Genomic DNA, 23290 nt, shown 5'->3' with positions numbered 1-23290 from the left:
AGCAAAGTTGCACCTTATCATGCATCGCGAGCGTGGTGGTGTTCCGTTGACGCCGTCAAGCCGCAATTGGCACAGTCAGTAATTACTTCATACTACGCGTAATTAGCACTTACACATTTCGCGAGCAGCATTCTCTGTCGAAAAAGTCTGTCACCATAGGTTTTGGGTGGCATATAAGAACATGCATTTGATGCTGCAACCTCACCAGCCCCAAGTGATATATATATATATATATCCAACGAAAGAAGGAGGCGGTAAACGGAAGGAGACCAGGTACCTTGTTATAAAACGCCGTGGTGGTGAAGAGGTGCCAGTTGTTTTAAATCATCTTGGCGTTTCTTATTTCTGCAGCACTTCTTGCAATTGTTTGTGAACACGCGCATTTGCCAACAATGCTCTTTTCCCTGGGGGTTCTATTTATGCGTAGCAATTGTATTTCTCTTGTTTGCAATGGGCCTTTTAGGTGTCGAATACCCGAAATTTAACTCGGCATAAGAATTTTAATAGAGCGTTTAAAGTGAGGCATATCGTGTTCTGTAGAACCCCGTGGAAGTGGTTCACATTTAAAATCAAGCAATCCCCTGAAGACGGACGGGATGGTTGCAAAAAGTCCTAGTGCTTGCCACGATAAGCGGAAGGCAAGAGATGTTGTTACACACAGATACGGTAAACGATGTCACAAAATGAGCTTATAACTTCCGAGGACGTCGTATATTGGCTTGATAGTAGAGGTGGGTATATAAACCGGCTATTAACGAGCAAGAGTAAGTGACAGGAAAAGCTGAAACTAATCGTTGCAAGAGTAAAACTTCTTTTGGGCGTAGTTGGTTCATAATTCTAGAAGTACATTTACAGCGCAAACGCAAAGAAGCACACCAGCGCTTGTGTGTGTCGTTTCTTTCTTTGTGGTGCGTCTTTGCGTTTGCGCTGTAAATGTACTTCTAGGATTAATCGTTGGAGGCTCGTTTACAGCAGTTTTTTGTCAAGTGCATCAATCTATTTTTTTGTTTCCTTTTGCGCACTTGTTCCTACGTTTGTGCCGAGCAATGAGCAATCACAAATCTTTTGCTCGTACCATTACAGCCCCTATTTCTGTATCTGAGCTACCAAGCAGTCCACTCTAGCTGCAAAGGCTGTGACATAGATGCGCCCGAAGAAATTGCCAGCAAATACGCCTACATCAAGGCCCGCAATCGCACGTTGTTTGCGGGTGAGTTTACGACTGCACACATTTATTCTGCTTGAATCATATCGTAGAATATTCCCGGAATTTAGAACCGTGCATCACTGTTCCGCATACATTGTAGAAAATTCATCAGTAACATTCGGGGAAAAAGAATATCATTCTTGGTGTTTTCTTTCCGGAACTGCGATCCGCATGTGGAGCGCTTTGAGGAAGTAGTAATTAATCAATAACCCGTGGAGCTTCTCAACGTGCACGTAAGTCTGGATAAACGAATACTTTAGTGTTTCGCTACTTCAAAATTCAGCCACTGTATCCTACTAGGCTAAAATTCCCAGCTTTGAACTGAGCAGTTTAACCCGCTACCCCATGAGCATTCGCGCCGGTTTACAAACCGTATTTCTACACGCGGTGCGACGGCTAGATGCTGGTAAGATCGTGATCTTGAAAATATTCATATTGTATTCCCGAGAACCTATCGTCATTGTCACCACATGAAGTTATATGAAGTGAACAGAAGTGTTCGTGTCAATTAAATGCAATAACGTGACATCGATTGATGGAAAAGGTAGCTTGAGCTTCAAGCCTCTACATTTACATATCTAAGACAATAGTGGGCTTACTCGCTAAGTTCGCGAGTTTGCTCGCGATGTGAGGAGGGAAGTTCGCTTACATAAAAAGGTGACCGCAAATTAAGCCGAGAATGACAGTGTGTAAGCACACAAAATACTGGAATTAGGAACGACTGGATTGCAAGGTTTTGCTTTTTTTTTAATCCACACTGCCTGCTCCCCCGGAGACAGTCTCGGGCATGAAATGTGTAACCGCATTTCACTTAAAAGCTATGTGCCCGATGCAGGACATTAGTTTCGTGCAACTTGGGCCAATTAACGCCGCCTCCATTTTTAACTTCTGTGTTGTACCAATATGGTATGGTGACTATGAAAAGGCGATGAAAGGCTAGAAGGACGTTTTCCGTCATTAACATGAAAGAAAACAGCCACGTGACTGGACCATGTCGACAGTACCAAACACAGCTTCGTTCTTCTGGAGTCACTCTCGATCATAGGTTGCATTTTTCACAAGCTAACTTTGCTAGATGCGGTGCTGTCCTATATTCTGAGTGATTAAAGTATCGATGCGCACTAAAGGTTTCGCATATTAAAAAAATAATACCAAAAGGAACCTGTTCAAGCGATACCGATGGCTTGTTTCGTTGTTCATCGCTTCTTAAGCAACAGGGTTCGTGTTCAACAAACTGCCGCGGTAGCTTAAGAGCTATGGGGCACTGCTGATAAGCTCGAGGACGGGGACTCGTTTCCAGGCCACGGCACCCAAATTCGGATGTGGGTAAAGTTGCAAAACATCCTTGTACTTAAACTGAGGTGTTGTCTAAAGAATCACAGGTGCTAAAGATTAATCTAGGGAGCCCCTGTAAGGTCTACCTCATAATACTACCATGGGTCTGGGGCGAGACTCCCCTGCACTTAATTACCTTTGTTTAGAGACGGGCACACACAAAGTAACAAACACAGAACATGGGCGCTGAACTAAACTTGCTACATGTGTCAAATTTATTTTTGGAATTTTTATTTTAAATTTTCTACATAGCGTTTTCTCTATTTTATCAAATGCTACACGAAAACCTACGTAAAGGAAATTATAGGCGCAACTCTAACAGATAGAAAGACAGCAGAATTGATCAGATAAAAAACCCTTTTTTGTTATCTGGTCAATTCTGCTCCCTTTCTATCCGAAAGACTTGTTTGCTCTCTGATCAATTCTACTGTCGTTCTATCATTTCTTTCTATTTGTATTCCAGCCGATGTGCTTGCAGATATTTGAAGAGTACCAACCTGGGCAGGTCACGCCCAGAGGAGAGATAACTGATGATCATTTAAAGCGTAGGAATTGATACTAAGCGATGGGAAGCACTGCACAGGACCACGAAGGAGTAGATTGAGAAAAGAAATTCAGGAATTTGCGGGCATAAATTGGAATGGTGGTTTGGTGGGTTTTGGATCGTCGAGAGAGACTATCGTCCTGTAGTGGAAATAAGGTAGGCTGACGAAAACGACCAAGGTGATGCCGAAGGTGATGGTGAGGATGATTATGATAATGATAACACTAAGGCTTTTTTAACATTACACTCGCTGTAAAACATCTTGCATGGCTGCGATTCGCAACGTTCTGCCATGTCGGCACCTGTCAATATACGGCTGGCACATTCTGATGAAGGAAGACCAAAACTTCGCTGACCAAGGCCATCAGTTAAGGGGGAATCAGCGCAACATGATTCGCGAACTTTGTACTACAGCTTAAGAAACGCCTTAAGAAACGCTACTCCCACAACCAGCACGCATGACATGATATCGCTGACGAAGCTTGCCAGTGCACAACAGCATTCACTGTAAGGCATAGTTGTTTAAAAACGTGCACAATATCGGACGATAGAGGAAAATTGAACGCTATTGGTGACATGGCTTGAAAAGTTGTCGGGATTATCGTAATGAAGTACGGCATTCTTAGACAAACCGACACCGTGGTATCCGTATGGCAGGTGGCCGCGGCCACATACGAAGACAGAGACGTGGCTGTGGCTCCGATAACACTGGCCGTCTCCATAAGGCAGGGACATCACGAACGATTCATGAGCAGGCCGACAGGCTGTGTCGGCACGGTCTACAATATCACAAATACGTTTCGAATGACCCTCAATCAGCAGAGAGAAATGCATGAAGCGTTAGAGACGTCTCGCCTTAGCAGAGAAGATAAATAAAGCGAAGGGATGGTAGTGTCATATTTCCGGAGATGGTAGTGTGATGCTTAGTACGAATTCTGCCTGCATACCACGCTGAGGTATCAGGGAATCGAATTGTTTGAGAGTCTCATAGCGTTATTGTTTGATGAGGGCAAAAAGCTGACAAAATGCAATGGCAATCTTATATTAATGATATAACGCATGTTTACGAGCTTTTTGATTGCCTGAGAAACGTGACTTCTGCAGCAAAAGAAAATGCACCAGGCACAAGCACATCGCGCTTGACACATTGTCCTAAAAGAAAGACACATTTGACTCAACATTGTCTTTCTGTGTGTCTTTCTTTTGTCCTTGTCCTTAGCCTGTGCTACCATAAATTATAATGCTAATGGAACAAACCTTTGGTTACCTATTTATTCCTCCCACCAAATAACTAAACATCTGCTGTAGCATGCATTTGTGCGTTCGAGAGCGCGGAGAGTGTGTGTGCGTGAAGTTATACAAAAGTAGTACAAGTTCGCAGCCTTACGTATGCAAATTTTATGATGTGACCGTCGTGGGTCTGCAAATCGCCATCACTGTTTACAGGAGCACTAGATGTCATGGATCGTTCCATCGGTGAAGTTCTGGCAGCCCTGCAGACCCGAGGGATGCTCGTCGACAGTGTTGTAGTGTTTGCCAGCGACAACGGAGCGGCACCAGTCAAGGATATCACCGCCTCCAACGCTGGCTCCAACTGGCCTTTGCGCGGAGGGAAATCAAACGTGTGGGAAGGGGGCATGAGGACGCCCGCGGTGTTCTGGTACGGTCGCCTGAGTGGTCGTTTGCCACGGCCCCCTTCGCAGCAGATGATGCACATCGTCGACTGGGCGCCCACTTTCTACGCAGCGGCAGGTACGGGAATCGTGCGCTTTACGCACGCGCAGAGTAGACAGCGATGTGTAGGGCGTTAAAATTATGTGACTCACAATGCCACGGCAACAGACTCCACCTAATGGCGGAACACCGAAGACTGGTAACAGCGCCTGCTTCAACGCTAACGCAAGAACATTACGAGAAATGTGAAGGAGGTATAAGAAAGCTTCAGCACACAGGCAGGACGGGACAGGTTGAAGTGCTGTTTTCCAACAAATAGATTGATTCGAAAGGAACCTTGCTGATATATTTCCCTCCGATCTACACATTCCCGCAATCCCTGCATTGCGTCGACCCCCTTGTCTTTTTCCATGTCCATTTCCGTGTTCTGAAGTTTCATTATGAATATGAGCCAACATGGCCAACTGGATAGCTTAACAAGTCAAGGAGGCGCATAATACCGCCGCGTGAAGCGCAATGAATGTTGTCACGAGTGGAAGCAGATGTTAACTGACCCTTTATTTTGCTGTACTACATGTCGCGATCGCTGTCAAGGCTTCCTAACTCCTCGGCGTCACCAAGCTTGTCCCGCTCTTGAAGCGCAGGACGAACCCACGACAGCCGCCGGCGTCGTTTCTTCATCGGCGAATGCTTCTTTCTGCTGGCCATGCATACCTAGAAAGCTGCTTGCCAAGAGGCCAAGCAGTACGAGGCAACCGCTGCATGAGAACGAGAACGCCACTTGAGCGGGGCGCCGCGGTTCACTAACTGCTCTGGCCGCAGCAACATCCGGGATATCCGGCGCTTGCTTGTTGGTTAGCACTTTATATGGCAGGTGGCGTTTATTGATGTCCGAGAGCCCGCGGGGCAAGCAGTGTGAAAGATGCTAAATTTCAGCGGTTGGAGCATTCCGTTCACTGTGAAGGCGGATTCTCCTATGTAAAGGAGCCTTTACTGTCAATTTTGTATCGATGGTAAGAGAACGATGGAGAGAGGGATAGAGAAAGTGACTGCAAACTCATATTACTATTATTTCATAAACAAAATTCACGTGTATTGATTGACTGCATAAAGTAAATGCATTCCAAATGCGCCTTGGTTTTACAAATATTTCTTTGCATCGAAGACCACCTAAGCACCTACACAAAACAATCACTAAATATGAATGTTGCAAAGGTTACAGCAGTGTAACATATTGTGTACACTTTGAAAACGGCGACAACACTAACATCAAGTCACTAGATGTTAGACTTTTGAAGCGTACCGATGCTGTCAGCGCAAAAGAAGTTAGACACATGTCATCGACTGAAGTTCTTTGTATGAACAGAAGTCGATTGTTGACCAACTTTCTCAAATTCATTTCATTCGCTTATGTGAAGGAGGAGATGTCTCGGCTCTCGGCGACGTGGATGGAAGGGACCAATGGGAAGCGCTCTCAGCAGGAAAAGGCAACGGACACGAAGACATGATCCTAGAAATTGAAGGTCGCAATGAAGCATCGGCCATTATCTCTGGCAGGTAAGCGCTACGCTGTTCAGAGGCACGTGTTGTACTCCAGCTTTTGCTGTCGCAACAAAGTTCAGCAGGATGGACTCTTGGGAAAGTTGGTATGTTATCCGGAAGAGGGTAACGAGCGTAAAGGACACTAACGTAAAAATAAAATTAACTATGCATTGCGTGCGTTTATACTTCTGTGTTATGTTAGTCTCCTATTTGTGCATTACTACTCTGTCTGCTGAAATACTTGCGAAGAGCAGCCGTTCACACATAGGCAAACACGAGAATCAAGTGTTATTTAAAGTGGGACCTCTAAAGAGCGCACGATAATGTTCGCCATATTACCAATTAAGGCAGGGGTTTCACACTCACCTCAGTCAGCAGGTCGCAGTCACTAAACATAGGCTCCCGATGGGCCGGCATGATGAAGGTTGAAGAAGGTGGGGGGGGGGGGGGGGGGGTGCAGTTTCAAGGAAATGTCAGCCCCCGCTGCCATTTAAAAGAAGACATTTTCCATATCTGCCATAGCGGTGTAGTTTTGAAAGAGATTCAGCGTAAGGGTTGGAGAAAAATATTGACATTGACATCCACAACGAGTGGAATCTGGATGCCGAATCCGAAACATCGAGTTTATTTTCTACGGTTATGTTTTACCACGTGTTGACCGAATGGGATGCCTCATGAAAATGATGCTCGAAACCAGTCACGTCTATGAAGCTCACGAACATACTTAGTAAGAAAATTATTAAAAAATGGGACAAAGACAGTCATGTGCGGGCCGGGCTGCGTGTTCTAGAACCCTGAATTAAGGTATCTGATGACAATCGCTAGTTTCTCTCTTCGTACTTAATTTCGTAACCCCTGAGCGTTATCAGGGATGGTGAATCCTTCTGAAGCCACACTGCATTCTTCTATGCTGTAGATACCAATCCCACAGTGATTGCTTTATGGGTACAAGTTGGTTAGAAGCTTTTTTTTCTTGTGGAGCTCATGCTGACAAGCGAAAAAGTAAGGCACTAACAAAAAATACACGTTGCTTTTTGGTCGGTGTGTGCGAAAATTAGGGAAGTTCGAGTAGCGAATTGTATGGTGTTTTATTCGATTCGAGTAGAGAATCGAATAGTGAATACCCGAAATTCCGAATGTTTGTCGCATAAGTTTCGAATAATAGCACCGACAGGGAAACCGCAGAGGAACAAAGTGTTGAGCAGGAAGATATGGCTTTCTTGTTTTATTCATTGAATTAAAAGGATACATGGAGCTCAAGCGTTCACGGAACTGTCCGTGCTATATTTATCAATGGATAAGTCATTTTTACTTCAAGATCTAATGTCGGCGAAGTGTTCTCGAACTGTTCTCAGTGTACTATCATCTAGATGACATTCATGATGATGTTGATTTCTGAAACGTTTAATTTCTAGGTCCTAGATTTATTTCCAGCTTGTGACACGGAATAAACTTCAATACGAAGATAACCGCTGTATTTCAATCCACCGTTGCAAAATATCTCGAATCCTCTAGTCCCTGCTGTGTGCAAGCTTACCTCAGTTACGTGCTTGGGACAATTTTCGTCTCTTAAAAGAAAATCATAACATTCATTCGTTAAGGTTTGTGAATATTTATTCCAAGTGGAATGTTACTGAATTCGAGGGCAGTCTTGAAAAAGGTTGCCTTACTATTCGTATAGTAGTCGACTCGTTGTGATCGCTAACTCGTACTGGATTCGGTTCCAAAATTCACTATTCGCCCACCATTATTTATTGTTCCCGTGCGCCACTCTTTTGCACGAACGTACATGTTTGAAGAATAATCTACTTCCAGGTACAAGTTGGTGAACCGTTCGGAGGCACTGAGTGACCCGCTACTCGACATTCGAATGCGCCCACCGGAAGGAGATCCTCCCATGGAGCTCGAACTGGACTCCCTCATGAAGTCATCGGAGGCTTGGAAAGCCCTGCAAGAAGCCTCCCGCGACGCCGGTGCTAGTGGCAGTTCAGCACCCAGAGAAAACTGGCGCCAAGAGCTCATTGTTAAATGCGACGGCAGCCCTACCTCTCGAGACGATGAGTCAGTCAGCGATAACTTTGACCCGCACGACACCACCTTCGTGTTCGACATAATCAGCGATCCATGCGAGCTGAACAACCTTGCATCATCCGAGCCTGAGGTAAGAACAGCAAGGCAGACACGTTTTGCACAAGCGAAAGCATACACGAACCGAACGAATAAGAGAAACAATTATAGGGGTGGGATAACGTACAACTACTGGGTCATGTTTCTGTACATTTCTACCTGGTCGCAAAATTGCCTCCCAGCCGACAGAAGCACTGGTGAGAATCAGCACTGTTTTTGAAGAGACCAATCAAACTTTCTTCCCGTTTACCGGAAATCCGTTTCATTTGTTGGAAAAAGAATAGGATTACCTTGTCTGACGCAATTCATTATGTGCCCCGCTGACATCATTCAATAAGCGCGCGTATATGGAGATGGTTTAGCCGAGCTCTCAGAACTACAGCTTGATCGGAGTCGGGCTCGGCCTGCGTCTCCAATCAATTCATTCCCCATTGCTTACCTAGCAGTGGATTCTCACAATCGCGCACGCTTGCCGCTAGGTCTTAAACATTTCGTGGTGTTAAAAAAATGTGTTTCAAAAGTGGTCAGCAGCTACGAGTAACAGCTGCCAAAATGTTCGGCAGGAGGCTATTTTTTTATTCTGTTATGAAGCGGGCTCTGTCGGGCTATTCTGTGAAAGTGTAGGCTTCGTTCGGCACATAAATGAGCTATTGGGTGTGTGCTAGTCATTCTATGTCACGAGTTTTCATAGTCCTGTTACATCGCGTGAGAGATCGGCAATTGGTTGGTAGAATAAGGGGCGATTAGAAGATTCCGGTAAATTGGCTAGCCTCGCTGGCTCAAGGGAAATTCAAATCAAACTATTTCCATCAGCCTCAAGGAAGAAGCGAAAATTAGAGGAGAGAGCCGGGCCTGAGAGAAGTAACTGTAGCCAGTTGCTCTTAGCCGGGAAAGTTGTCCTGGCAGAAACAACAGAGATAGGATGTGAATACGAAGGTGGGCGGTGTGGTTAGGCTGATAATAAGGAACGCTGCGCTACATGATATCGCAGGGCAAGGCCTACATGCACTTTCGAAGTACCGGTTTTTTTGGAGGGGGGGAAAGGTCCGGAATAATGAAGGGTGTTTGCTAAGGGATTGTTTATAGTTTGCATAGTTGTCGCAGCTGTCAGTACTACCTGTAGATAGTAAAATCATCATCATCATCATCATCATCATCAGCCTGTCTACGCCCACTGCAGGGCAAAAGCCTCTCCCATGTTCCGCCAATCAACCCGGTCCTGTGCTTTCTGTTGCCACGTTATACCTACAAACTTCTTAATCTCATCTACCCACCTAATTTTCTGTCTTCCCCTCACGCGTTTGCCCTCTCTTGGAATCCAGTCAGTTACCCTTAATGACCACCGGTTATCCTGCCGACGTGCTGCGTGGCCGGCCCATATCCATTTTTTCTTCTTAATTTCAACTATAATATCCTTAACCCCGTTTGTTCCCTGACCCACTCTGATGGAATTGTGTAAAAAGGCCTGGGGTGCAGCCTCACTGGCGACCACAGCCAGCAATGCACTCCCTCACCAGAGCAGGATTGGCCACCCTGGTGTAGTACTTGGCCACTACCTCCCACATGAATACACCAATAGTAAAATCAGTAAGCGCTTATTACTTACTGCATAATGGCCCTGATATTGTGTGACAGGGATGTCGTCGATACACCTGCTGTTATTCCAGGGTGCATGTTCATGGTTGCAATCGTGGCAATAATATCAATTTCGGACTTTCTTTTCTCGCTTGAGGCAGTGGTGAGATTTGCTAGCCGATGTCAATTTTACCATCATGATTTGGCCGGAAGACCTCCATAACTGGAACAGGGCAAACTCTTCTTCGTACATGAAGTTCTGCCATGTAATGAACACCATGGCCTTTCACTGTGCCATGGGCCTGAAACTGCAGGTGACGCTGCGTGGCGTCACTGAACATCCCTCTCCATGCCTGGCTTGCCGGTTTCGATTAGTACAAAATGCAAGTCATTGCTAGCGAATGCAAATCATTGTGGAGTAAATGCGTCGCGATGCACCGTTTGTTCGGTGGGAATTGGCGACAATTACTTGCATATGACATCTTGCAGCATGGCTTTCGTAAAGAAGCTAGTAAGCTTGTATACACTGTTGCGCCTGAAAAATTGTAGACACACTTGCGCTGCGCTGCGCTTCCAATTTCGAGTACCTACCCGCCAAGTCATGCGGTGTGAATCTAAGGCGGTATATGTCCCAGTCAATTAGTATACATAATGTTCAGTGTATATTCTCAATGATGAGCAATGAAATGCACAAGCCGCTTGTTCTTTAGCGTTACTGAGATGACAGTAATACGTCAAAAATATTATAGGTATATTTTTGAAGTGTAAAATTTACATTACTGCATGACTGCTAGGTAAAACACGCAAATTAGGGGGCTCACTCAATACACTCCTGGCAAGTACTTATCCTCGGAGTGAGAGTAGTAGTAGTAGTAGAGCCTGGAAGCTATGGCTCATACCCACACTGGGGGATTGGCCAAGAACCGGTTAGTTTTTAAAGGAAAAATTGAAATTAAAGTTCAAACTTTGTTTAATTAATACGAAAGAAGTATAAATGAATTAGAGTTAAAATTATATTACTAATAATAATATAGAATAGAATTGAATCAATAAAACCGATAATTTTGGGGAAAAATAGAAATAATATTTTGGAAAGGTAAATTTTACAATCTAAATCTTTTTGAACCTTTAAGAAACTCCTGCAATGCATCAGCAATCTTCCCGTCACTGTGGCCCAGAGAAAACGCCCCGAAAGACAGTACATTTTGTTCATTTAATTCTAATCTAAGCAGACGGAAAACAACACCTAAGGTATTTTTGCGCAAGGTAGAGTACCTCTTGCAGGAAATGAGAAAGTGCTTCGTTGTCTCATGTATTCCGCAAAAAGGACAATTAGGCGATGCTGCCAGACCAGCTCTGTGTAGATAAAAATTTAGATAGGGAGTTTGATAACGTAGTCTTGTGATTGCGACTTCTATTGCTCGTGATTGACATACTTTACTATTCCACTGATGATTTAAATGCTGGAATTCTAATATGGTCGTTAATGACGGTGCGGAAAATTCTTCTAACATCATTTTCCTCCTAAATCTAGCACCTGTAATGAATTTGGATGCGGGCAATACCTGAATTACCGGGCCATTCAATGATGACCTGGCTAGCGCGTCTCCCATTTCATTCATAAATATGCCCTTATGCCCCGGAACCCACACTAATTTGATGAACTTTATGTGCACTGGAACTAATGATTTGAACGCATCCAAAACATACGAGTCCTCGTTTGCAGTGAGGGAGGAACATACTGATAGTGAGTCCGTCAAAATTATTGCGGAGCTTATTGATGCTTCTAATTTACGTAAGGCTAGACTGATGGCTAAAAATTCTGCTACAAAGATGGGCACAAAATCTGGAAGGCGAAGTGAAAACGACCAGTCTAGAGTAGGAGAGAAAATCCCAATTCCACATTTTTCTTCATTTTGGGAAGCATCCGTCGCTATCACTGTCCTTAATTGGCGTATGCTCCAGGTAATCACTTAATATATCGTTTAATAGTCGGTATGACATTAGTTTTGCATTTTTTGGAAAATGTCATCAAACTGTATTTTAATAGAGTTGTTACTATTACTGATTATACACAGATCATTAATTTGAACGTTTATTTTGTCAAGAAGGCTTTCTATAACTAAAATTTGGGGCTTATGAAATCGCGGCCAATATAATCCAAAATATAAGTCAGGACGTGCAATAAAAACTGTTTCGGAACGTCTAACGGAGGATTCATACAGCCTTAGAAATGCCTGTACTGCTAACAATTTAAACCGGGTAGCAAGCGAGGGGAGTCTAGCTTCCATATACAGGACCTTTATTGCAACAAATTTAGGAAGACCTAGGCATAATCTCAAAGCTTGTCTCTCGAGAACTACAAGAGGATGAAGCTTGTAAGCAGCAGCCCCAGCGTATAATATGCACCCGAATTCAAGCACTGGACGAACATACATGCAGTATATTGCTATAAGTGTATGTCTCCTCATACCTAAGCGGCAATGACTGATCTTCCTTAATAGTCCGACTGCTCGAACACCCTTTGTTGCGATGTTTTCAATATGCGCCTTCCACGTCATAGATCGGTCATATATGACACCGAGATATTTTACTTTCTCTACTTGTGGAATAGGCTCGAGATGATAGGAAGTGACATGTGGATAGGGTCTTTTAATGGAAATGTTAGCACGGCGCATTTACTGACATTCAAATGTAGATGTATACTATCAAGCCAGCTTTCTAGTGCTGACAAGTATGACTGTAATATTTGGAGCAGTTCGTAAATGTCACCTGCTGATGAAAAAAATGCGATGTCATCAGCATATACATAAGTGTGGACATCGTCATGTAGAGGGATAGAACTCATTAGGATATTAAATAATACTGGGGAAAGGACTGCGCCTTGCGGGACACCTCTAGTTTGAGCGTAAATAGAAGACGAGATGCCGTTTTGGAAGCAATAGAATGTTCTATTTCTTAAGAATTCCGCAATCCACGCCTGAATATATTTTGGAAAGTTAAGGTTGTGAAGCCGATTGATTAAAACGATGTGTTCAACGCTGTCGTATGCTTTTGAGATGTCAAGAGTGACTAACGCTGCATATTTTCTTTCACGCCTAGCTAATAGTATACGACTTTCGAGATCTATATGGGCCTGCCATATAGAGCATCCTGGCCTGAACCCAATTTGTGCTGGATTTAATATTTGTCTCTCATTAATGAAATTTATTATGCGGGTGTTTAACAGCCTCTCGATTAATTTTACAAAATTTGAAGTAAGCGCAATGGGCCGAATGTTGTCCAATACATACCCCTTACCCGGAATCTTAAGTAATGGTATTACCTTAGCTAATTTCCAATCTGATGGTAGCCATGCCATTCTTAGTGAGTGATTGATTACATCCAATAAAAACACTTGGGATTCCTTATTTAGCATTTTCAGCATTGACGACGTGACTCCATCCGGGCCAGGAGCAGCTGATGGTAAGTTACCTAACATCTGTGATAATTCCGAACCGGAAATTTCTGAGAAATCTTCATCAAATAATGCTTGCAAAGGAGGTAGTGATAGTTGAGAGGAAAAACGATGTTCTAGCCCTCTACCAATTGTTTCCAACGATTCCTTTATTTCTTGCGGAGACAAACTGATAGAATCTGCATTGATAGGCCGCGGAATCATTTTTTTTTTACGCAGAAATCTATATAATGCGCCTTTATTGTTAGATTTAGAAAGGTAATCGAAAGTCCGAATATCGTAATTTTCTTTTGCGTTCAGAACAGTTCTTTTAAAAACACCAGCGTAGAACTGGTAGTCCTTCCAATTTTGAGGACATTGATTGCACAGCAACTTTTTCCAGGATGCTTTTCTACGTCTGTAGTCCCTAGAACAATCGTGAGTCCACCAAGGAGAGTTAGGATTGTGCGCAACTGACGAGACCACGAATTCAGCTTTCTCGCGAGAATTCTGTAAGACCGAGCAGATGCTCAACGCTTTCGACTTCGTGCTCATATGGGATATTGAAGCGAGTGAAGAAAGCAGTGATTGTTTAAATTTTTTGTAATTAATGAACTTATGCGCGTTCGAAACTGATGGGACAACCGGACTTATTATATCAAATGTTATCGGCAGGTGGTCGCTATTTGTAGCGCAGTCAACCACTGACCAAGTCGAAATATTCAGGCTGGAGCTAGCGAAAGTCAAATCCAAGGCTGACGCGATGCGACCTTTCATGTACGTAGGGCTTCCTGAATTTAAGCATGTTAAGTGATTATCCTGTGACCAATCCCACAAGCGGCTGCCGCACGCATCAGTTTTTAACCCCCACGTAACATGATGGGAGTTGAAGTCTCCTGCTAATAAAAAATTTCTTCCACACATGCCAATTATCGTGTCTAATGGCCGGGTGTCGTGCACGCCTGAAGGGAAGTAAGCATTGGCTATTGAAAAATTCTGACCAGACGGAAATTTTATGCTTATAACTAATATTTCATATTCTGGATCGAGCAGTTTTAATGTCAACTTTGCTTTGTGACAAATCCTGTTTGATATCAGTGTAATTATGCCACCACCTCGAGAAGGGCGGTCTAATCTAAACGAACGATAATTCTTAAAATAAAAATTGTTCTCTGGAGAAAGCCAAGATTCTTGTATTAGAATTAAGTGAGGATTTAACTGAGAACTAAGACAATGCAAATCAGTAATAGCAGCAAATATCGAGCGACAATTCCACTGTAAAACTTTCAGGGATCCTATTTTGGCTGAAGAATTGTTGTGGAGATAACTTTCTCCAAAATACTCTCCTTCAGAACCTTACTGGGCGGAAGCTTTTTTGATTTATTCTGAGGAGAAGGGGGAGCAGCACTGTTCAACGGGGACCGGCTGCGTTTTTGAGCCCGGGCCTCAAGATCGACATCTGTGACCACATGCAGGTCAAGCAAATGTTCCTGACTAACATCCGAATGACACGCTGGGGAGCCACAGATGGTATCGGCAGCATTCTCCTTATCGTTACACAGTGTATTAGCTTCACTTGCATTTAGCAATTGAGGGGACTCCGGAGTGCCTGTTGGTGCTGGCGTTAGAAGCTTAGCAATTTGATTACTGACAGCTTGAGCAATGCACTCGGTAATACTAATTGCTATTTGATCCATTACCTTAGCCATAGCTTTTCCTACAGCTATCTCAACCGCCTGTGCAAGAGACGTCTCAGTGTACATTTGGCGGGCTGTAACGCCAGCATAACCATGCAACCTCTCCTTTACAGTAGCAATGGCTTCTCTCCTAGAGCACCGTCGTTTGTCTACAATTTCTAGGACTTGCATTTCTTGCTGTCTAATTGGGCAATCAGCATTGTCCGCAGCGTGTTGTCCACCACACAAGCAGCACATGTCTTCTTGGGCCGTACATTCTCGATTTGAGTGGGCGTCGCCACATCTGCAACATCGACCGTCTGATTTACATCCGCCGGCGCTATGCCCAAATCTCCAACAGTTCCTGCACTGTAATGGACGAGACGCAAGCTGATCCACTCTGAAGATTAAGGGCCATGCTTTAATTTCAGAAGGACAAGAAGTACCAGCAAAAGTCGCAATCACTGACTCCGTGGGGACTCGCTTGTTGTCTACAACATGTTATGTACGAGGTAGCTGAGGATAGGCGCCCTAAGTCCAGGACACCTTAAACCGGGGCAGCATCCTCGGCCATGCGGCCAGAATGAATCATTCTTTTGTTTGTTGGCACGTGTCTTTCTTTCACGAGCTCTTTTGAGATTTGCTGCCGAGCATTATGCGCGAAGTAGTATCAATCCTAATCAAGGTTTACTAGCATTATCAAGAACTAGCCGTCTGGTAAGATTAGCAATCACTTGAAAATACTACATTCCGCATTGTGGAATGAACGCAACGTGCCAGTGAGGCTATCAGAAATGAGCGCAACATCTTGAATGCCTCGAGTAAAAATGGCACGTGAATGCATTGTGGTAAGCTTCCAACACCTCAACATGATCCCCGCTTTGCAGCCCACAGAGATGCATAAGCAGCATCAATCAAAGCTGCTGCGTTTAGGACATGTTAAATTTCATTGTTGTACAATAATACTTTTACTTTGGCTTAGCCACATGATTCTTATGAATTATTATTCACGGATTCACCAGTACAGGCCGTCAAGGCGCTCCCAAATTCTATGTAAGGATTAACTACCAGCAATGGCGACACGTATGCGTAGGTGTCGTTCTCAGCAAAATAGTTTGAAGATTTCTCAGTTGTCTTAAGTAACATCGCTCATCGAGAGTGTGAAATGAATTTGGAGATAAAGGAACAAAGTGATAACAGCAAGGTTCTGGCGTATTTAGTTTTAGACGCATTCACTAAAGCCTTGCAGAGTATGAGATTTACTATGCTCTGGAAGAAAACCAGCAAGAAAATCCAAAAGCGGGATGTTAAGCGCAAAAGTTCAAGGCGCGGCATTCAAACTTTCATTGCGGTAGCAGTTACATGTATATTGCCACGCCCACTTCTTGTCTTGTTTTGATGTATTCGGGTTTGACCGGCAGGGACGGTTATCAACGCTCGACGCTGTCCGCGAAGTAGTGTTCTAGAAGCGTCGCGATTGTTGTAGATCGGTTTGTTAAGATTGCGCGCCGCACGCGAATGTTCCAGCTTTGTCTAGAGATAACGCCGCCACCAGCGATATTGCTGGAAAGTTCGATAGCGCCTGTATAAAAGCCGACGGGCTCGATCGCTTGTCAGTTGATCGACGGACGACGCCCTGTTCGCCGCTATCATTGTACAGCTTGTATTGCTGTAGTGCTAGTTCTTATTTTCCGGCCACAAGTTCGGCCAAATAAACAGTTTCACCCTGCAAAGGCCGGCTGCTGTCTTCGTCGACGTCACAACCACGTGACATCTGGTGGAGGTGCTGCTTCATGATCCGGACGCCACCGCGGAGCGCTGACCCAAGCCCAAGCCGCGAAGAAGACGACTCTAAGGACAACCCGGATCCTCGAACCAGCCGCCGGCAGAAGGGACTGCAACCAGAGTACGGGCTCCTTCCCGAAAACGCCAGGCAGCCGAAGATCGTCACATCGACCGCTGAGACGATGACTGACGCAGTGCCCCCTACGGCGATCGTGATGCAGCCACCCAGGGAGCCGCCGACGTTCCGTGGCTCGCCATGTGAAGACCCCGAGACTTGGCTCGAGACCTTCGAAAGGGTCTCAACATTTAATAACTGGAACTGCGAGGACAAGCTGCGCCACGTATACTTCTACCTAGAAGACGCCGCGAGGACGTGGTTCGAGAACCGAGAATCCGCCCTACAAACATGGGATCTCTTTCGGACGACGTTCCTAGGCACGTTCACGAGCGTGGTCCGCAAGGAACGGGCCGCGGCTATGCTGGAGACCCGTGTGCAGCTGCCCAACGAAAATATTGCCATCTACACGGAAGAGATGAATCGCCTGTTTCGACACGCCGACCCAAGTATGCCCGAAGAGAAGAAAGTGAGGTTCCTCATGCAGGGTGTCAAACAGGAACTCTTCGCTGGATTGATAAGGAACCCGCCGAAGACGGTCGCTGAATTCGCATCGGAGGCTTCCACGATTGAGAAAACGCTTGAGATGCGAACACGGCAATACAACCGCAGCTTCTCGACCACAAGCTACGCCGACGTTCAAGCGCTAGGATCCGCCGACCTACGTGAGACGATTCGAGCAATCATGCAAGAGGAGCTGCGAAAACTTCTACCTTCGTCGCAACCTCAAGTAGATTCCATCGCCGACGTAGTGCGCCAGGAGATCCAGCATTCACTCGGTGCGCCTCAGCTAGTAGAGCCGCAGCCACAAGCTATGAGCTATGCTGCTGCAGCCCGCCGTCATACTCCTCCTCCACGTCCACGCCAAGACGACACATCGCCGCAGTACCGTCGCCAGGCGCAGCCGCCGCCACCGACGCCCTACCGTCCACCTGTCGGCCAGACGCCGCCGCCGCCACCGACGCCCTACCGCCCACCTGTCGGCCAGCGCTACACCCCGAGGAAGACCGATGTCTGGCGCGCCCCTGACAACCGCCCGCTCTGCTACCACTGCGGGGAGGCCGGCCACACGTACCGCCGCTGTCAGTACCGTCAGATGGGGCTACGCGGATTCGCCGTCAACGCGCCGCGCCCGCAGCCAGGCGAACGGCCTCGCGACATCGACGACTACCTCACCGGAACACAGTGGCAAGAACGACGACCTTCCCGCTCGCCGTCGCCCGGCCGTTACATGTCACCGCACCGCCGGCAGTACACTGGCCCAAACCGCGGCCGGTCGCCTAGCCCGTATCCGGAAAACTAAGGGCAGCAACCGATGGAGGTGCGGTTGCTGAACGACGAAATGCTGAAGATCCTCCGCCGTCGACGACGACGCCGCGACGAAGTTCCGAGCCCCCGCCGCACGCCGAACGACGTCCTGAAGACGAAACTTTGCGACCGGAAGCAGACCTGACGACGCAACGCGGAAGCAGCGGTGCAAACCGACGCAGCCGTGACCCCACGCCACGACCTAACTGCAACGCGAGACGACGAACTAGCGACCTCGACGTTCTTATCGACGGCCACAGCGTCACAGCCTACCGGAGCCGACTATTCTGTCTTTAGTGGACCGTTCGCCACCAAGCTGAAGAAAGTAAAGACCGCTTGGAGTGGACCCGAAATCCGGACAGCTGGAGGCCACCTGATAACGCCGATTGGTGTCTGCACGGCGAGAGTCACCATCAATAACCGGACTTATCCTGCGAGCTTTGTAATCCTACAAAACTGCTCCAGGGATGTGATACTTGGAATGGACTTCCTAAGTGACCACGGCGCCGTCATCGACCTGAGGTCTGAGTCGATAACACTGAACTCAGACAAAGCGCTCCCGCCCCACGCGATGCCAGGCAACCATGAATTGAATGTGATAGAAGAGCAGGTGACCATTCCGCCGCGCTCCAGCGTCATTATTTCCGTCGGCACCGAAAAACCTGCGAACCTTGAAGGCGTCATCGAGGGTGATCAGCACCTACTCCTGAACCGTCAAATATGCGTCGCACGAGGTATAGCCGAGCTGCGTGACGGTAAAGCAAAAGTAGTGCTGACAAACTTCAGCCACGAATATAGGCACCTCAACTTTGGTACGACGGTTGCCTACATCGACGAATGTGTAACCGCCAGCGCTGCTTTCGCCCTCTTCGATGCTGCCGAACCTGCTTCGACGAATAGAGGTCCCGAACCGGATTTTGACGTCAACCCGATCCTTTCGAAGGCCAAGCAAGACCAGCTCAAAACCCTGCTCTTGCAATACAAGGACTGTTTCTCGTCGTCATCGCGGGTCCGACAAACGCCCCTCGCGAAGCACCGCATTATAACAGAAGAAAATTCTCGACCACTCCGTCAGAGCCCCTACAGAGTTTCTACTCGAGAGCGCGACGCGATAAAGAAACAAGTCGACGAGATGCTACCCGACAACATCATCCAACCGTCCAAGAGTCCGTGGGCGTCACCCCTGGTGTTAGTGAAGAAGAAGGACGGGACACTGCGCTTCTGCGTTGATTATCGGCGCCTGAACAAAATCACGAAGAAGGACGTGTACCCCCTCCCACGAATAGACGACACCCTGGATCGACTTCACAACGCGACGTACTTTTCGTCGATGGACCTCAAGACCGGCTACTGGCAAATCGAAGTCGACGAGAGAGACCGAGAAAAGACTGCCTTTATAACACCCGACGGCCTCTTTGAGTTCAAGGTCATGCCTTTCGGTCTTTGCTCGGCACCTGCGACGTTCCAGCGTGTCATGGACACCGTACTGGCCGGATTGAAGTGGCAGACGTGCCTTGTGTATTTGGACGACGTCGTCGTGTTTTCCTCGACCTTCGACGAGCATCTCCGGCGGCTTGAGGCAGTACTTCAAGCAATCAAGACCTCTGGACTGACCCTGAAGCCAGAAAAGTGCAGATTCGCGTATGACGAGCTCTTGTTTCTGGGTCATGCGATCAGCAAGTCTGGAGTGCGCCCAGACCCGCGGAAAACAGCTGCCATCACCGAATTTGCGCCACCCACCGACAAGAAGGCCGTGCGCCGATTTCTCGGTTTATGTGCCTATTACCGACGCTTCGGTCAAAAACTTTTCACGGATCGCCGAACCACTGACGCTTCTCACGAAGAATAACGTGGAAATTCAGGTGGGAAACGGCGCAAGTGCAAGCCTTTCAAGAACTTAAACGACGCCTGCAGACACCACCCATACTTGCGCATTTCGACGATTGCGCCGATACAGAAATACACACCGACGCAAGCAGCGTAGGACTCGGTGCCGTCCTTGTGCAAAAGACTAACGGGCTTGAAAGGGTTATCAGTTATGCTAGCCGGTCACTATCCAAGGCAGAAGCAAACTATTCCACAACAGAAAAGGAATGCCTTGCCATTCTCTGGGCTACCTCAAAGTTTCGCCCCTACCTCTATGGCAGGCCCTTCAAAGTTGTCAGTGACCATCACGCCTTATGTTGGCTAGCTAACTTGAAGGACCCTTCAGGTCGTCTCGCACGATGGAGTCTCAGGCTTCAAGAATTTGATATTACCGTCGTGTACAAGTCCGGACAAAAACACTCTGACGCCGACTGCCTGTCTCGTGCCCCCGTCGACGCGCCGCCGCAAGACGACGACGACGACTGCTTCCTCGGAACTATAAGTGCCGACGACTTCGCCGACAGGCAACGGGCCGACGCGGAACTGGGGGGCCTTATTGAGTACCTCGAGTGCAAGACCGCCGTTGTCCCGAAGGTATTCAAGCGAGGACTGCCGTCGTTTTTCTTACGGAACGGCGTTCTCCTGAAGAAGAACTTCTCGCCACATCGAACCGACTTACTTCTCGTCGTGCCCTCATCATTGCGACCAGAAGTCCTCCAGGCCCTACACGACGACCCGACGGCTGGACACCTCGGTGTTTCCCGCACGCTCGCCAGAATACAGGAAAAATACTACTGGCCACGCCTTGCTGCCGACGTTGCCCACTACGTCAAGACTTGCCGAGATTGCCAGCGACGGAAGACACCGCCGACTAGGCCAGCGGGACTTCTGCAGCCAATCGAACCACCTAACCGGCCGTTCCAGCAAATCGGGATGGACCTACTGGGGCCGTTCCCGACGTCGACTTCCGGCAACAAGTGGATCGTCGTAGCGACTGACTACCTCACCCGCTACGCCGAGACAAAGGCCTTGCCCAAAGGCAGCGCCGCCGAGGTAGCCAAGTTCTTCGTGGAGAACATCGTCTTGCGACACGGCGCCCCAGAGGTTCTCATCACCGACAGAGGTACGGCGTTCACGGCTGACCTAACTCAGGCGATCTTGGAATACAGCCACACAAGCCACCGCCGCACCACCGCGTACCACCCACAGACCAACGGCCTCACCGAGCGTCTAAACAAGACTATCGCCGACATGCTGGCCATGTACGTCGACGTCGAACACAAGACGTGGGACGCCATCCTTCCGTACGTGACCTTCGCGTACAACACGGCCGTACAGGAAACGACGCAGATGACGCCATACAAGTTGGTCTACAGACGGAGCCCGGCAACGACGCTCGACGCCATGCTACCAAACGTGACCGACGAGGAAAACATCGACGTGACCACCTACCTACAGCGCGCCGAAGAAGCACGACAGCTCGCCCGCCTACGGATCAAGAACCAGCAGACGACTGACAGTCGCCGCTACAACCTTCGACGACGCCACTTGGAATACCAGCCCGGTGACCGTGTATGGGTATGGACGCCAATACGCCGACGAGGACTTAGTGAGAAGCTTCTTCGACGATACTTCGGACCGTACAGGGTACTTCGACGCCTCGGCGCACTCGACTATGAGGTTGTCCCTGACGGCATTACGAACTCTCAGCGGCGCCGTGCGCGACCTGAAATCGTCCATGTCGTGCGCCTTAAGCCGTTTTTTGCGCGTTAGCGAGCCTGGGGACTCTATCTTTTCCTTTGTTATTGTAATTTAGTTGTGTATGCACTTGTTTTTTCCTCTTCTATGTTCTTTCACAAGCATCGGGACGATGCTTTTTCAGAGGGGGGCAATGCCACGCCCACTTCTTGTCTTGTTTTGATGTATTCGGGTTTGACCGGCAGGGACGGTTATCAACGCTCGACGCTGTCCGCGAAGTAGTGTTCTAGAAGCGTCGCGATTGTTGTAGATCGGTTTGTTAAGATTGCGCGCCGCACGCGAATGTTCCAGCTTTGTCTAGAGATAACGCCGCCACCAGCGATATTGCTGGAAAGTTCGATAGCGCCTGTATAAAAGCCGACGGGCTTGATCGCTTGTCAGTTGATCGACGGACGACGCCCTGTTCGCCGCTATCATTGTACAGCGTGTATTGCTGTAGTGCTAGTTCTTATTTTCCGGCCACAAGTTCGGCCAAATAAACAGTTTCACCCTGCAAAGGCCGGCTGCTGTCTTCGTCGACGTCACAACCACGTGACAATATGGACACTGTCGACGGGTTTTTGCCGTCGCCGTCATGTTCCCCATAAATTCTAAATCGATAACATCCCCCTGCGCATCGTATGTTCTAACGGCGGGAGGCCAGCCATGGATTGCTCCTCAAGAAGAGCCCCACCCCTCTTGAAAGAGAATGGGACGCCGTGGATGGGAGGGGGGCTCTGTCGCTCGAGCAGCAGCATTGTGATCTTTGATTATAAGGGCGCGGTCGCGATCGCTGGCGCGCGTTCTCTCGACAGACATCCGCATACAGATCGTATACCATTCCAAGTGGTGTGCTCTCAGCGCGAAGGGTTTGCACAAAAACCGATTCTCTCCACGGAGCGGCCGCAATATCTTGCTTCCGCGTTTTGTAGAGTAATGTGAGACCGCATCCGAGAAAGTTAGCTTCGTATAACATTACAATTTGTTGTGATCTAATTCATTGATTCGCCCTTACGGTGAAACTGTGATTATTTTGCAAAAAAAAGTCGGACAACCAGCATTCATTACAATCTTTCATTTTTGTACAGTTGCGGGACAGGCTGCTCAAGAAGTTGGCCACATTCCGCGCAGAAGTACCCATTGATCCCATGACTGATGAAGTGGACGAACGCAGTTTTCCGGAGTACCACCACTGCACATGGTCAACCTGGATGGACGTGGAGCCAGCAGACTACCAGAGCTGTCCGTGCTGAAAAGGCCACCTGTTCATAGTGCTGTAGAAACGGTGTTTTGCCTTCGGGCGTGTATTTGCAATGTGCAAAGACTGACCGCACCATACTTAGTTCATAATGTACAATTGTAC

The 23290-nt window shown here is 47.4% G+C and overlaps 1 protein-coding gene across 1 annotated transcript; it reads left to right on the top strand.

Annotated features, from left to right (window-relative positions):
- The first annotated feature begins 1087 nt into the window (after positions 1-1087).
- On the top strand, positions 1088-23286 carry LOC119375524 (arylsulfatase I). Its single transcript, XM_037645719.2, has 5 exons — positions 1088-1210; positions 4533-4838; positions 6179-6317; positions 8118-8463; positions 23016-23286. The coding sequence occupies exons 2-5, from the start codon at positions 4547-4549 to the stop codon at positions 23178-23180; spliced, it is 942 nt and encodes a 313-aa protein (XP_037501647.1). The 5' UTR covers positions 1088-1210; positions 4533-4546; the 3' UTR covers positions 23181-23286.
- Positions 23287-23290: the final 4 nt, after the last annotated feature.

Source organism: Rhipicephalus sanguineus, chromosome 11, assembly GCF_013339695.2.
Source record: "Rhipicephalus sanguineus isolate Rsan-2018 chromosome 11, BIME_Rsan_1.4, whole genome shotgun sequence".
In the NCBI taxonomy this organism is placed as follows: domain Eukaryota; kingdom Metazoa; phylum Arthropoda; class Arachnida; order Ixodida; family Ixodidae; genus Rhipicephalus; species Rhipicephalus sanguineus.
Note: the sequence above shows the minus strand (reverse complement) of the source record. Positions and strands in the feature narration are given on the sequence as shown.

Coding starts and splice junctions, on each gene's coding strand:
- LOC119375524 (XM_037645719.2), top strand. CDS start 4,547: ATGGATCGTTCCATCGGTGAAGTTCTGGCAGCCCTGCAGACCCGAGGG. Junction 4,839..6,178: donor CACTTTCTACGCAGCGGCAG/GTACGGGAATCG, acceptor GCTTATGTGAAG/GAGGAGATGTCTCGGCTCTC. Junction 6,318..8,117: donor TCGGCCATTATCTCTGGCAG/GTAAGCGCTACG, acceptor ATCTACTTCCAG/GTACAAGTTGGTGAACCGTT.